Raw genomic sequence first — 16441 nt, 5'->3', positions numbered from 1 at the left:
GTGGGACTATAGCAAAGTCCAATAGCCACAGATAGGATGCCACTAGGTACACTGAGTGTTTGCTAGTGTTGTAGCTGTTCTGTTTTGTCACAAGTCAGCTTATGGGATCACCAGTGAGGTTCTCTTGAGTTAGGCCTCTTCAGACCTAATCAAGATCGAGCGCTCGGAGAGAAAAGACCAGCATCCATGTGGGCATGATCAATTTCTTCTGTTTATTTCATCAAAGTACAGTTTATTTATACCATTTACAGATCAATGTGATATTGCAAAAGAAAAAGAAAAAACTTCGAGCTGAACTTTACTAATTGTTCATATGACCTTTAAGTTTTAGCAAAACAAAAATGTAGAGTCATGCATATGAGATAAGAAGAACATTTAGAAACCATAATAATCCTTGAGTCTGTCTCTTATTCCGTAGGCTCCATAATGACTATGAACTACCATCAGATATACTTACTAATAACAATAAATCTTTAATAAAGAAAAAGAGAAACTATTAACCCTTCTATATCAATTTCCCCCTTTTGTAAATGGTATAACCTTCACTACACGGTCAGTAGGCGTCCAAACAGGAGCTGCTGGCTCATGGGCCTAGTACCCATGAGGGGTCTTCCTACCACTTCACCCATCCACCCTCAGTGTGGACACCTACTCCCGGTCAGCAGAGGCCATTTGGGGTCCGTAGTAAACTACAGAGGGTTCAATGCTGGGACTCTTAGAACATACATTATTCAATAGTTTAGGTAATGCATATATCAATGTTTTTACAGCTATATAAAGCAGTAGACAGAACAACAATATTTGCATACAGGTTTGTATAATGCCAGAAACCCAACCTGCTATGCCTTTAAACCAATTGGCTGGATTCATAAAAGAAAATGTATTTCCCCACCAGGAGTCCTTGTTGGCATCGTGCTCTTTTAACCATTTATCCCTAAGTTCACTTGTTTTCTGTATATCTGCTCTAACCTGGAGGTTGCCTGCAGGGTCAATGTAATGGCAACAGGCAGGACCAATTATTTGACACATTCCGCCGTCTTTTGCTGTCACAAAGTCTAGCACTATAGTATGCTGGTTAGTGACTACAATTAATTGTTTTTGTATAGCATTGGTAGCATTTAGAATCTCAAGAACCCGAAAAATTTGATCATCCAGGTAGTCAGTGGACTCTACTAGCTTGTCCCACATTTGCATTAAGAAAGGGTGTATGAAAATAGCACTAAATACCTTATTTGCTTTTCCCAATTCTACTACATGAGGCCTACCATTTGGCCGGGGTTTATTATCTGCTGCTCGTTTATACAAGGTATGAATTGGGACAGCTGCTACATCTACTTCACTATGAGGAACTATGAAAGTGGCTGGTGTAAGTCTGGCAAGTGTGCAGACCCCTCTCATGTCAGGGCTCACCCACTTGTGAGCACGATTCCCACAAACCAAAAACACTCCCTCTGGGAAAATACAAAAGTGAGTTTGACTTTGTACACAATAAAGCAGATTCAGAAGCCCCTTCATGACTTTATGAGCACACCACGTATTGTTCATTTGTTTTCCGGTCATACCCGAGATACAGCTACCCCGCTCCCTCCTAAAAGTCCGTCTAATAAATGATGATGTACAGCCCTCAATACCCTTCTGATATACTGTCTCATTGTCCTTGGTTGAGTCATGTGTATGTATATAGAAACAGTTATTGTCTTCTCCACAATTTCCAACACCATTGTATTGAAGACTGAACCATAATCCATCATGAGGAATGGGGCCCGAATGAGGAATCTTAGTCTTTATTTTGGCAATTATGCCCATGTCTGAATCGTATTCCATCCACCACGAGTATCCATCGGGTCGAGTGATATTTAGCTGGAACCAGGGTTTAGTGACCCATCCAACTATAGTCAATGTAGCAGATACATCACGAGGTACATCTTCTCCCAAAAATCTAGATTGAGTCCAGGTTTCATTGTGTATACAGTCTGGTACCAATACCTCCTGTGGTTCCAGAGGTAAGGCTAAATAAGGCATAGTCTTTGAAGAAATAGGACTGTGTGTGCAGATCCAACAGTCTTTTGGCTTTTCTCCCTCCATGTCCTCAGTAAGAGAAATATGGTGGCGAATGAGTTTATTATCCCAGTCCGTATTAAAAAGTTCGCTCAGTGTCTTTGTTTGTTGCAGCAACCCTGCTACACCTAGCAGGATAATTAGCAAGACTGTCATTCTGCCGGTGGAGTGACCTTTTTACAGTGACTGGCGTGGATCCAGGTGGGTTTTCCCTCAAGTTTCACTGAGGTGGATGTGGTCAGCTGGACTTGGAATGGGCCATCAAAGCGTGGATCTAGGCTCCTTCTCACGTGTCTGCGCACGACCACCCAATCACCTGGATTCAGCTGATGCACATCTGCACTTGCATTGGGATCTGGAATGGATGAAAAGACATGTTTATGCACCACATTAAGTCTTTCCTGTAAGGCCTGGACGTAGGCTGTCATAGTGCCGTGTTGCATCTGTAACACTTGTGGAAAGTAGAGACCTGTTTTTGGGGCACTACCAAAAAGGACTTCAAAAGGAGACAAGCCTGTCTTCCTATTTGGAGTGTGTCTGACTGAAAAGAGTGCCAGGGATAAGCACTCTACCCAATTCTTTCCTGTCTCTGCCATGGCCTTTTGAATTTTTAGTTTAAGTGTCCCGTTTAATCTCTCTACTTTTCCACTGCTCTGTGGATGATAAGGGGTATGGAATGCCTGCTCTATTCCCAGGGCCTGCATAATGTCCCTCATTATTTCTCCAGTGAAGTGTGTACCCCTGTCACTTTCTATGGCTTCTGGGATGCCATACCGACAGACTAGTTCCTTCATCAGTTTTTCTGCAGTTGTTTTAGCATTTGCACATTTTACTGGATAGGCCTCAACCCATCCTGAGAAGAGATCTACACATACCAGGACGTATTCATACACTCCTACCTTGGGTAGTTGTATGTAGTCTATCTGCAGTCGTTGAAACGGATAGAGCGGTTTGGGTGTTGCTTTCTTAGGGACTTTTACTGTTTTACCTGGGTTGTGTTGTGCGCAGATAATGCAGGATTGTACGTGTTTGGAGGCTACGTAACTGAAGCCAGGAGCGATCCAGAAGGCATTCACCTGGTTACACATGTGACTTTTTGAGGCGTGAGTGGGGCCATGTGTTGCTTGTGCCATCATAGGGAACAGGGACCTTGGTAAACACAACCTGTCCTTACTTTCCCATACTCCATTCGAGTTCAGCCCAGCTCCCATTTTCCCCCAGTGTTCCTTCTCTGTTTGGGCAGCCTGATGCTGGAGGGATTTCAGGACATCCAGACTCACTGTGGCTGGGACTTGCTGGCTCCCTGCCACTATCCTCTGATCCCTAGGCCTCTTTGCCGCTGCTTTCGCAGCCGCATCCGCCCTTCTATTGCCCGCTACCTCCAGTGAGTCACCTTTTGTGTGTGCTTTCACCTTAATGATGCCAACCTGGACTGGTAACATTAGTGCCTCCATTAACTGTTTTACCAATTCTGCATTTTTAATAGGCTTACCAGCTGACGTAAGAAAAGCTCTACTTCTCCAGATAGGGCCAAAATCATGACAGATCCCAAATCCATACTTTGAGTCTGAATAAACATTAATTTTCCTACCTGACCCCGCTCTACACGCCTCAATGAGCGCTGTTAGCTCCGCCTCCTGCGCGGACATGTGCGGCGGGAGTGGTTCAGCTCGGATTACCTCATGCGAGGATACTACTGCATATCCAGTGTAGAATCTCCCATCCAGGTGGTATCTGGAGCCATCTACAAAAAACTCAAAATCTGCATTAGTAATAGGTGTATCATAGACATGTGGAAAACCTGCTGTCTCCTGACTCATCAGCTCTATGCAGTCATGCTCGTGCGTCATGTCAAAGTATTCATCCTCACTTGCTACCATTGTCACCAATTCCCCCTTTTCTGAATCTACTGGCAAAAGGGTGGCTGGATTCAGAACATTACACCTCTTGAGCGTGACATACTCAGGAATCAGAAGGGCACATTCAAGTCTGAGCTGTCTGGCCATAGACAGGTGTTTTGGTTGGACTTGCACAAGTATAGCATGAATGTCATGCGGGGAGTAAATTGTTAAGGGAAATGTCAATGTGATCTCGCAAGCTTTCCCTAGCAGTACTGCAGCAGCCGCTACAGCACGGACGCACGTGGGTGACCCTCTGACAACTGGGTCCAATCGCGCTGAGTAGTAAGCTATTGGTCTTTGTTTGTCACCATGTTGCTGTGTGAGGACGGCTGTCGCATGCCCTCCCTGTTCTGTGCAAAACAAGAAAAATGGTTGATCGTAATTTGGAATACCCAGGGCTGGGGCAGATACAATGAGTAGTTTAAGGGAATGAAAGGAATCAATAGCTTCCTGAGTGAGGTCAAAGGGGTCAGATGACAGACAATCATAGAGGGGTTGCATCATTTGCGAGGCAGACCTTATCCAAGGCCTGCAGTATGACACTAAGCCCAAAAAGGTGCGCAGTTGCCGGTGGGACCTGGGTAAGGAGAGATTTTGGACTGCTTGTTTTCTCTCCTCAGTCAGGTGTCTCGTACCTTCAGAGATACAGTGACCCAAAAATGTTACCTTTTGCTTACAGTACTGTAATTTTTCACGTGAAACTTTGCAACCATTCTCTGCCAGAAAACACAACAAAGAAATTGTGGCTTCCTTGCAGGACGTCTGGTCTGGACAGCAGAGCAAAAGGTCATCCACGTACTGCAATAGCGTAACCTGTGGATGAGGCGGTTGCCACTGCTCCAGAATTCCTGCCATAGCTGTAGAATAAATGGTAGGTGAATTCATTCCTCCTTGCGGGAGGACTGTCCACATGTACTGTTTCCCCTCATGTGTGAAGGCAAAAAGATACTGACAGTCAGGGTGTAGAGGCACTGAGAAAAAGGCATTTGCCAAATCAATTACTGTAAAACATTTGGAGGTCCCTGGGATTTGTGACAGTAAGGTATGTGGGTTTGGAACAATTGGTGTTACACTCTCAGTGACAGCATTGACAGCTCTCAAATCATGCACCATTCTGTACGTGTCAGGGGAACCTTTGGGCCCTTTTTTCTTGATTGGATACAAGGGAGTGTTACAGGGGGAGGACCTTTGTACTAGAGCCCCTGCTTCCACATATTCTCTTATATCTCTGGTCAGGGCCATTGATTTGGCTGGACTTAAGGGATACTGTTTTAAACAAGGAGGAGTGGAGCCTTCTTTTAATTTTATCATGACTGGGGGAATAGGAAGCCGACCAACATCAGTTTTTCCCTTTGCCCATACAATGTCTGGAACTTGTTGCATTGCTATGTCTTCACTAGTTCTGGTATCGGACACTCTCGCAGATTTGGACATGTACACCATTGCTGCAATCTTGCACAAGTGTTTGTCAGAGAGGGGACTTGTGACTGTAATACCTTCTGGGGTGTATTGTATGGTAGCCTGGATAGCACTTAACACATCAGCCCCCAGCAAATTCATAGGAGTGTTTTCACTAACAATAAGCTTTGTGAGAATTTCCTGGCTATCTTGTAATCTCAGCTTCATCTGTTTTGTCAAGGGAGTTTCAGACACCAATCCCTCCACCCCAACACACTCCACAGTCTCGTCAGTGATCATATCTGGCTTTATCAGGTCTTTATGTACCACAGTGCCGGCTGCCCCAGTGTCAATTAAAAATTCTGCCTCTTTCCCCCCTGGCATGGTTATGGTCGTAAGTAAGGTGGGACCAGGTCCTGAGGGAACGAAAACAGGGTACACATTTGTCACTGGGTTGCCAGTTTCCTAGGTCAGAGGCAAGGGAGGAGGGAAATCAGTCTGCTCACTCTCCTTTTTGGAGTTTTTGCACTGTCTGGCATAATGTCCATTCTGTCCACAATTCCAGCACTGTACGGTCGCTCGGTCACCTGGTGCCCCCCCCCTCTGTTTCCACTGTCTTCCTTGTGCTCTAGCATACATAACTGGTCGCTTGCATTTTGTCAGTTCAACCCCCTTAGCTACTTGCAGAAGGTCTGTTGGGTCCATGTTTCTCCACTCAGGTCTGGCTGTCTGTACTGCTTCTCGTGACCTTCCTCGGTCGGGATGTATCTGATTTTTTTGTACTGGTCCCAGCGTGTTCTTTCCTTTCCTCACCGTCAGCTTCCTCCGCAAAACTCAATTCCTTCACTACCTCTGTCTCAGTGTCAGCGTCCTCTGTCATCACATGTGATCTGGTTCGAACAGGATTTAGTGCAATCCGCTTAGGGCGAGTAACATTACATGTAGCACAAGTACCTCTCCAGTCTGGGTTTTTCTGACTACAATGTTTACAAGTCCATTCATCTGGTCTGGGTTTCTGCTTATGAGAAGGGGGGGCGGTAGCAGTCACAATTCCTGCTTTTGGTGCATTAAAACATTCATAATACACCTTATCTCCCGCTGTGGTCTCTTTATATCCACAATGCTGCACCTCTTCAGCCACACGACACCATTTATTTACTTGTTGCTCTACCCTCTTGTCTTTTATCCAACCTCTCTTTTCTTCCCTGAATCTGTGCCATTTCTCAACATCCAAACATCCGTACTCTGGCATGTCTGCCTTTTTGAGTATCGGTCTGACATTTTTCACTGCTTCTTTGCCTTCTCTTTCTTGCACTATCTGTTTGGCTGTTTTGGATCCTGCTGGAGCCCCACGCTGCACACTGAACAAGTTGCCCATGGCTTCAACTTATTCCCACACAGCCCACCTTTCTGCAAATGCCCTCTCAGTGTCCCTGAACCTTGTTAACAGGCCACACGTCTCCTGGCAAGTCAGAATGGGCTCTCAAGTGGTAGCAAGAAGGCTCAATCAGCATTCACTCTCACCTGCTACACTTGTAGGGCGTATTGGGAAGGGTTAAAAAAACACCTCTCACCCAATAGACCAGATGACTAAAGCAGGAAGGACCAGGTGTGATAGTCCTCTCACCTGCTAGACCACCTCCATGTAAGTGGGAAGGCCACACGGCTCTCTAACCCACTTGACCTGATGTGTGCAGTTTGGCTACTCCATGCTGGTCCTTTACAAAGTATTTCAGCAACAAACGTAAGAGTTAAACCAAAACAATTAACAGAGCTGACTTCTCACAGAGGGCAGAAAATCGCGCAGCTGTTCACTTGACCCCTCCCAAAAGAATGTCAGCCAGCGCACAGTTTGTTTAGCAAGAGTCTTATCTCGTTCAGATTCAGCTTCCAAAACACAATCCTAATACCCACTGGTATAATACACAATCCCTGCAGAAAATTGAGACCACTTATATACCTTCACAGCACTAATATTCTACTTTACTATAAAACCTTCATCCCCATTTTGAGGGGAAGAAACACACAATATCTCACTATAAGGACAGATCCCAGGACCACTTGTCTTACTCATTCATTGATTCCAGAAGCATAGGTAACAATACACCTTCCAAGGATCAGTTAACCTCACATGCAAATAAAATTATCTAAACCGCTCTTGATACTGATGGGAAAAAATACATATGTCAGGTATCCACTCAAATACTCTATATGGCTATGCCCTGTGACATTTCACAACCGGAACATCTTTTCACAGTCCACAGTATGACATATAACCATTAGACTTATACATACATATTATTTCACCAAGTCTCTTATCACAATTACTTGTCACTTTGTTATTCAGAGGCTTCTCATCAATATACAACAACCTATTGCCTCCCTACTTTATCTAGGCATTAATATGAAACCACTTATGAACACATATCCCTAGACCAGAGTATTGCCACAAAAACACAAAACACAGCAACACAGCAAATGCAATTATACAGAGACTGTCCCAAATTCCGTGCTATGCACTCTATGCAATCAGTTAATGGACGGACAACAGATTATCTTATTACTCTATATTTCAACTCTCATTCAGACATGCATGAAAAAAACAATACTCACTGGTGATGCCAGAGTTCTTGAACCGTGTGTACAGCCTTACCCAGAATATTCGGGAAATCAGAGAGAGTGAAATGAAGTGTAAGAATAAAGCTTCTCACCTTGCTGCAGCTGAAATTTCACTGTCTCAAGAGTCCCCAAAACTTCTTCCGAATAGGCCGGTTGGCCACGGCTCCACGTTGGGCACCAAACTGTTGTAGCTGTTCTGTTTTGTCACAAGTCAGCTTATGGGATCACCAGTGAGGTTCTCTTGAGTTAGGCCTCTTCAGACCTAATCAAGATCGAGCGCTCGGAGAGAAAAGACCAGCATCCATGTGGGCATGATCAATTTCTTCTGTTTATTTCATCAAAGTACAGTTTATTTATACCATTTACAGATCAATGTGATATTGCAAAAGAAAAAGAAAAAACTTCGAGCTGAACTTTACTAATTGTTCATATGACCTTTAAGTTTTAGCAAAACAAAAATGTAGAGTCATGCATATGAGATAAGAAGAACATTTAGAAACCATAATAATCCTTGAGTCTGTCTCTTATTCCGTAGGCTCCATAATGACTATGAACTACCATCAGATATACTTACTAATAACAATAAATCTTTAATAAAGAAAAAGAGAAACTATTAACCCTTCTATATCACTAGTATAATGGCTTAGTTAGAATGAGTTGGAGTGTGCAGAGGACAAGAGGGTACAGTGGCAGGATTGTGGTGCTCTGGGTAGAGGAATGGAAGCCTGCCTTTCTATTCCCTCCTAATGGTGAAATGCAGGGAGGAAATCCCTGACCTGGGCTACACAGACGCTGTTGCTGTTTGCAGGACCTGTCACCTATGGCTCTCTGACCCTGCCGGTACGAGCCCTTAAAAGGACTGCTAGAATGTGCTCTCCCTAAGCTGTCTAACGCTGTGTATGCAGCGCATACAGCTGTATCGGCGATAGGACAAAGGACGGAACTGCGACAGTGATGTCTGACACCAAAGACGCAGAAGGCAGATAATGGCGATCGTGAAGAAAATGTCCGGTTTTATAATGCAGGGACATGTGACATGCAGATCCTATCACACATGCCGTTGCTTCTCTGCCTCAAAGTCCACTTAGGTGTGTGTGTGTCTGTGATTGGCTGACATGCTGGCCAGCCCCACAAGACGCGCGCGCTTAGGGAAGGAAGACAAGAAAAAAAAAAAAAAATGGCGATCGCCATTATAGAAACAGCAGTGATCTGAAGGCGCTGTTCACGCACACTATACACTGAAATGTGATAATAGTTTGATTCACAGAGTGACTTACACTATTACAGCAGAAACCAAGCTAAGATTTAGCTGTTTTTTGGCTGCTAGAACCGTTCTCGAACGTTTCTAGAACTATCGAGCTTTTGCAAAAAGCTCGAGTTCTAGTTCGATCTAGAACATGCCCCAAAATCACTCGAGCCTAGAACTGGAGAACCACGAACCACGAACCGCGCTCAACTCTAATCATGTGGTAGTGCATCAAGAAGAGGCTCATGTGCTAGGCACTTCTGTGAGTTCTAAGTTCATGGTGTGTTGATGGCAGAGTAATACTAAAGCTTCCTTCCTTCATCTCCTCCCATCAACCACAGACAAGAGAGAGGCAACCACTATTTTCTTCATCTCCTGACTGATGCACATCCATCACCTCTTCCTCCTCATCCTCTTCCATTTGTTCCTCATGCGTGCACCATCAATAACAGTTTATCTGGTATCATGAGCTTCAATTGATCGCTGTACTCCACCCTCCTATGCCACCCACCTCTGCTACGACAGTCTGGGCCATAAAGATATTGGTATCCCTTCCGCATCCTACTCTGCTGCTTCTCTCTTCCTCTGGGACCACCACTTCTTGCAAACTAGTCAAAGTGTGCTCCAGCATGTAGATGACCAAAATAGTGATGCTGATGATGACACTGTCAGCACTAACCATCTTAGTAGCAATTTTGAAACCCTGGAGAAGGGTGCTGAGGTCCTTTATCTGTGCCCACTCCGCAACCATGATTTGCCTCATGTCCAGACTGTGTTGCCCTAGTGTATACCTTATGAAATACTGCAGCAGGGTTTGTCACTGTTGCTATTGTCACAGCAATATGAGCAGAGTGGAATTACATTACGACAGAATATCGCATATACCAGTTAATTGGTAGGTTGAAAGACATCTGTAGCGATGTAAGTTGATGAGCCGTGGTGTGCAAAAGGTGGAAGTGTGCACACAGTGATGGTTCCTTATGCAGCAGCTTTTCCAGGCTGGGACTGTGGCCTAGAAATTGATGTACAACCAGGTTGAGGACGTGAGTCATGGAAGGCACATGCGTGGGATTGCTTTGGCATAGGGCCGCCACCAGGTTTGCACCATTATTGCACATGGATTTCCCTCGCTTCATGTCCTGTGGAGACAGCCATTGCTGAAACTCTGGCTGGACAGCTGTCCACAATGCTTCAGCTGTGTGACTTTATTCTCCAGTGCATTTCAATATCAACACTGTATAATTGTGGTGAGGCCTTCCTGTACTCTATGGGGGTGGGGGCATTCTCTCTACACTGTTGGAATGTGTGTTACATTAAGGAAGAGCTTGAGGGTGCAGGTGGAGGCCCTAAAGGAGGTGGAGGTGGCAGAAGCATTGGAGGAATTTGTAGATACAGTCAGCAAATGTAGTCAGCCCAGTCAGCAAATGTAACGCCCCTGGCCATGTTTTCTCTTAAAGGCATCAGTGGTTCAATGTACCCTGTCAGACACAGTTTTTCAAGGAATGGATGATGTTGTCTGTGACATGCTGGTGAAGCGCAGGCACAGATTTATTAGAGAAGTAATGGTGACTGAGCAATTGGTACTGGGGGACTGTCATGGCAATCAGCTTTTGTAAACCATCTGTATCCCAAAGGTGGGGAGGCAACATTCCCATGGCCAACAGTTAAGATATGATGAAAGTCAAGATCTTAGCATGTGTAGGAGTAAAGCATCTTTTACCTGACTACAACTGCGAGACCGTGGGCTGGCTACTATGCTGACAGCGTGTGGAGTAGGGTATACACGTCAAACTGGTGGACTGTGAGGGAGTTGCAGGTGCAGATATTATGATGGATTGAGAAAGATATTGTCTGCTCAGTGTCTGAGATCATTCAAAAACACCAGGCATGTCCACTTCTGTAACAACTGACGGACTCTCACTCATGCTGACTATAGTGGGTAAACAAGTCGAGGTTCTGTGGCCAAAGTTCTGTGTGACAACACTTGCCACATTAAGGGAGGAGGAAGAAGCAGCAGACGCAGTTGATGGGGCAGCCATTGGTTGGCGAGGTCCGTTAGGCCACATTTTACTGCAGTAAGATTCCCAGAATTATGCATGTTGGTTTCACATGTGCCAGTTCATGCATGTAGTAGTAAAATTACAGCCACTTCTGAGTCTACTGCATCATTTTTAACAACGTTCGCAGATAAAGTAACTTGGGTTATCCTTTGCGGTCTCAAAACATGCTCAGGCTAGGCATCCCTTGCTTATGTGGCGCCCCTGAGCCGGTCAGGCACCACTGAGTACTTTCATAACCTATAAGAAGACTCTGGAATCTAAATATTATATTCAACAAGTAGAAATTTATTATTACAAAATAGTGCTCGTGCAAATTACATAAAATTCATTATACTTTAGGATACATTTGGGATATTGGGAGGGATGTATAACCGCACTAAAAGGGATAGTGCAAATCCGGTGATTACTATATTAACTGGACCAGTAAGCCTACAGCAATGTCCTATGTAAACATGGACATATATACTTAGGTGTTTCTGACAACATGGAAACCTCAATACCTAGGGCCTGGGGTATAAATGGAGATTATTATGGTGGCTGCCATTGAATGGGTTACCATAGAGTCTATTCCATTAAGTGGGAATGCACATCGTAGCCACAATGATTAACGGTCAATCCATACCACCTAGTCAGTCATATGATGTATATGGAAATAGTCATTCACATCAATAACTTCCACCACCAGTTTAACCCCCAAGGGTAAATCTATTTACCTGTAGTCATATTGAACAATAAAGGTCCTGTATAGTAACACCGAATGCACTTGCCCCAACCTCGACGCGCGTTTCACCGCACTGCCGGTTTCATCAGGAGGTATGTGCCTAGCTTGCTATAGTTGCTTAATATAGCACCCATAATTCGATCCAGGTGCAGGTTTAGCTCATCCGGCATCTCAACACATGTAATCAGGTGACGCGCATCATGTGCGCACGCCGCACCTCCAGCGCGTCATACGTCACATGACCGCGAGTTGTGTACAGTAATGTAGAGTCCATATGGGAAGCCGGACGAACCATCCAAGTGCACCGTCCCCATCCGGTATCTGGGCGCACGTGACTGTGTGATGTGCATCCTGCGCGCGAGTCACTAGTCGAGCGCGTCATCCGTCACATGACCGCAATAGTGCGGCCAGTGAACGCATAACACGGAGCCGGCATGGAAGACCGGATGTATCATCCGGTCTCCATGTCAACCCTCTCTGTCAGCGAGTCACGCACAGGATCTGCACAGCGCACCCAGCCATTGCGTCCCCCCGGAACGGTTAGTATCTGGATTGAATCATGTATAATAAATCCTATGTTATAGTGATGGACATTGAATAATAATACTAACCATTTACTTAGGAAACCCTGCACATAAATATACACTCTGTGCAAGGATCATCAACATATATTTTATCACCTGAACAGCAACATTTGTTCATATTAAAGCATGATATTAATTATAATACATAGATCCTCCTCGTATACATCATACATATATATAGGCAGATATAAATTCTCATATTATAAAAGACATTCATGAAGTAATAATAAATACAGTTATCTCAAATATTGCCATTTCATGATTCTCTTCATTCATGTGGAACTTGTATTATTATATTGCTGTTCATATTTCATATATGAAGAGTCCATGTATTCCGAATAATAATTATTCATTGTCAATGTCCAATGTCATTATCGTGCTATAGACTAAAATGCAAACAAAAAGGGGGAAAAAAGAACAGGAAGAATTAAAATTCTGTATAATGAAAAAGTGTATTACTAAAATTCGCGCTATACAGGCAAGAAGGGCTTATAACTCAAGGATTCGTTCAGCCCCTTTGGGGTCATAGTGTCAAGCACCACTATCCATTTGGTTTCTTTTTTCAAAAGTTCATTTTTATAGTTTCCACCCCTAGCTCCCAAACTCACATGATCAATACCTTTTACTTTAAAACTAGTGGGGTTGCATTTGTGGTGAGTGAAAAAATGCCTTGGTATAGTTTTTAGTTCTTTTATATCTTTACATCCTTTAGCGTTAATGATGTCTCGAATGTGCTCCAGAGTGCGTACCTTTAGCTGTCTCGTAGTCATGCCAATATATATCATATTGCATGAGCAACTTGCATGGTAAATCACCATTTCGGTTTTACAGGTTATATTAAAAGTGATAGAATAACTTTTTGTATTTCCCGTATTCTCAAAGGTAGTGCACCTTTGCACATATCTACACGCTGAGCAATTCCCACATTTAAAACATCCCCACTTCGGTTTCTTTTGACTAAATGGGTTGCTAATTGAAGGGACATAGTGACTACGGGTCAATATGTCTTTTAGATTTTTTGATCTGCGCCAGGTCATTGACGGATGCAATGTCAAATGCCTGGCCAGATCATTATCCGCCAGAAGTATTTGCCAATGTTTTTGGAACACTGTTTGAATATCGCGCCATCGGCTATTAAATTCTGTGATAAATCTCACAGGTTGCAACTCCCTGTTTTTATGTCGGGTTGTCAAAAGGACTTCACGATTACTTTTGGCTGCTCTAATATACCCCATTCTGATGTTTTTGGGTTTATATCCTCTCTCAGCCAAATTTCTGCTCAAAAGTGAGGCTTGGTTTTCAAAGTCTCCTGTTCTAGAGCATATTCTCCGCATCCGCAGAAATTGCCCTGTGGGTACTGCTTTTATAGTCTGAGGATGATGGGACGAGGATGCGTGCAATAGTGTGTTTGTGGCCGTCATCTTTCTAAACACATCTGTAATGATGTGTCCCTCCTCATCTCTCATGATTTGAACATCCAAGAATTCCACCCTCCAATGATCATATTTCGATGTTAGTTTGATATTTAAGTCATTCCTATTTAAATTTTGCAAGAACGTCTCCAGGGATGCCTCAGAGCCCTGCCATACAAACAGGACATCGTCAATATATCTATACCATGAAACCACTGCATCAAACCCCTCTACGGACTGAACCACATCACGTTCCCACAGCCCCAGGAAGAGGTTGGCATATGAGGGCGCACAAGTCGCCCCCATTGCCACTCCCCGGAGCTGTAGGTAGTAACGGTCTTTAAAAATAAAGTAGTTATGGGTCAAAACAAAATTTAATAATTCCATAACAAATTCTATAAGTTCATTATCCATATTTGTCATCCGCAGAAAGGTTTTACATGCAGTGGTTCCATGGTTGTGGGCAATAGATGTATATAACGCCTCGACATCACATGTAACCAATATCATGTCTGGATCTAATTGAATGCTGTCGAGGCGCTTAAGTATATCTGTGGTGTCTCTGATATGTGAAGGCAGGGTCCCGACACATCCCTGGAGGTAAAAATCTATAAACCTACATACTTTTTCATTTAACCCCCCGATCCCAGATATTATAGGGCGTCCCGGGGGGTTATCTCTATTCTTATGAACTTTTGGAGTAAGGTAAAAAGTTGGTACTCTTGGAGATTCTGTCATGAGCCCATCCCTCATCTTAGCTGAAATTATTCCATTCCTAAAGCCTCTTTCAATAATGTCGTCCAATATCTTTTTATATTGTACAGTGGGGTTACTGTCTAGTTTTTTATAGCAAACTGATGACTTTAGTTGCCGCATGGCCTCGCCCTCATACATGTCTACAGGCCAAATCACAAGGTTTCCCCCTTTGTCGGCTGGTTTTATTATGATATTTTTCATATTTTTTAACTCCTTAATTGCTACTCTTTCCTTATATGTCAAATTGTGATTTATTACTTTATCCGGTATCAAACATAAATCTTTTCTTACCAGTTCGATAAAAATGTCCACATTTGGACTTAAGCCGTGAGGGGGAAACACTTGTGATCGACCATGCAGACATGTAGGAAAGCGTGCTCCAATACTATCATCTGATTCTTGTTGTTCATCCAACAGAGTTTCGAGGTCTGACAATGCTTGTTGTTCCCTAAAAGTTGAGAAGTGTTTATCATCATTACATGAAAAGAATTTTTTAAATCTAAGTTTTCTGGCAAATAATTCTAAATCTTTGACCAGTGTAAAGTGGTCAATTTTAGCTGTAGGAGCAAATGTTAATCCTTTTTCCAAGACATTTATCTGGTGTGTGGTAAGAATTGTATCAGATAAATTGATTACCTTCAATTTGTCTTGGGCGTATATCCCCACTTTTTCTGGTTCCTTAGTGTTTTTCCGGAACTTGCTGAAGTTGTGGCATCGGGTTGGGGGCCGTGTTCCAAGCCATCTCCCTTCCCTTGCCGCCTGGCTAAAAAATGATCGCCACATATTTCTTCCGATACACTGGATGTAATGGATGATGAACGTGAATTTCTTCCCCTTTTATTCTTGTTTTTTTGATTGTTGTTATACCATCTATAGACTCTTTTATTACGATAGTCTAGTTGGTCTCGCTGGTATTTTTTAATTTTCCTCTCCTGGACTTCCTTCTCACACTTATTGATCTCAAGATCTACTTCCTTGTCAAACTTAGAATGTTCCTCTGTGGTAAGATTTTCCTGAACTTGGATTTTGAAATTATCAATCTCTTTTTCTACTACTTCTATGTTTTTTTTATCAAGCCCTATCAGCAACTCAATAAGCGTACGGGAACATTTATTTAATGCTTCCTCCCACCTGTCTATAAACAGTTGGTCTGAAATTTCTGCGGTAGGGAACACCTGTATTCTCAGGCCACGTGGAATGATGTTTTTTTGAAGATAATTTTCAAGTGATGCTTTGTTCCACCATAAACGGGTGCGTTTTTTAAGTGAATCTTTAACCTTAAGCTTTAAATCCCTCACATTGCATGTATCCTGTTCTACGGTGCCTCCCTCACCAAATAGTGATCCTATCTGACTAATCCACGTTTTATCACGTTTTCTATAATCCATGGAATTAGTGACTGAGGCATCTGAAAATACAGAATTATAACAATAACATATTACCTATACGTGGCCTCTATTTTCTATAACAGACTCCTGATATAATTCAATCATAACCTATAAGAAGACTCTGGAATCTAAATATTATATTCAACAAGTAGAAATTTATTATTACAAAATAGTGCTCGTGCAAATTACATAAAATTCATTATACTTTAGGATACAATTGGGATATTGGGAGGGATGTATAACCGCACTAAAAGGGATAGTGCAAATCCGGTGATTACTATATTAACTGGACCAGTAA

At 43.2% G+C, this 16441-nt stretch overlaps 1 protein-coding gene across 1 annotated transcript; it reads right to left on the bottom strand.

Moving 5' to 3' along the window:
• Nucleotides 1-279: 279 nt before the first annotated feature.
• LOC142290425 (uncharacterized) lies at nucleotides 280-8525 on the bottom strand. Its single transcript, XM_075334375.1, has 2 exons — nucleotides 7971-8525; nucleotides 280-2413 (listed from the first exon to the last, which is right to left on the bottom strand). The coding sequence occupies exon 2, from the start codon at nucleotides 2212-2214 to the stop codon at nucleotides 649-651; it is 1566 nt and encodes a 521-aa protein (XP_075190490.1). The 5' UTR covers nucleotides 2215-2413; nucleotides 7971-8525; the 3' UTR covers nucleotides 280-648.
• Between the last annotated feature and the right edge of the window lie 7916 nt (nucleotides 8526-16441).

The sequence above is a fragment of the Anomaloglossus baeobatrachus genome, chromosome 2 (assembly GCF_048569485.1).
Source record: "Anomaloglossus baeobatrachus isolate aAnoBae1 chromosome 2, aAnoBae1.hap1, whole genome shotgun sequence".
In the NCBI taxonomy this organism is placed as follows: domain Eukaryota; kingdom Metazoa; phylum Chordata; class Amphibia; order Anura; family Aromobatidae; genus Anomaloglossus; species Anomaloglossus baeobatrachus.
The sequence above is the reverse complement of the archived record's forward strand: the minus strand, read 5'-3'. Positions and strand labels throughout refer to the sequence as shown.

Bases quoted from the DNA above. Each gene is read 5' to 3' on its own strand.
- LOC142290425 (XM_075334375.1), bottom strand. From the start codon at position 2,214: ATGACAGTCTTGCTAATTATCCTGCTAGGTGTAGCAGGGTTGCTGCAA.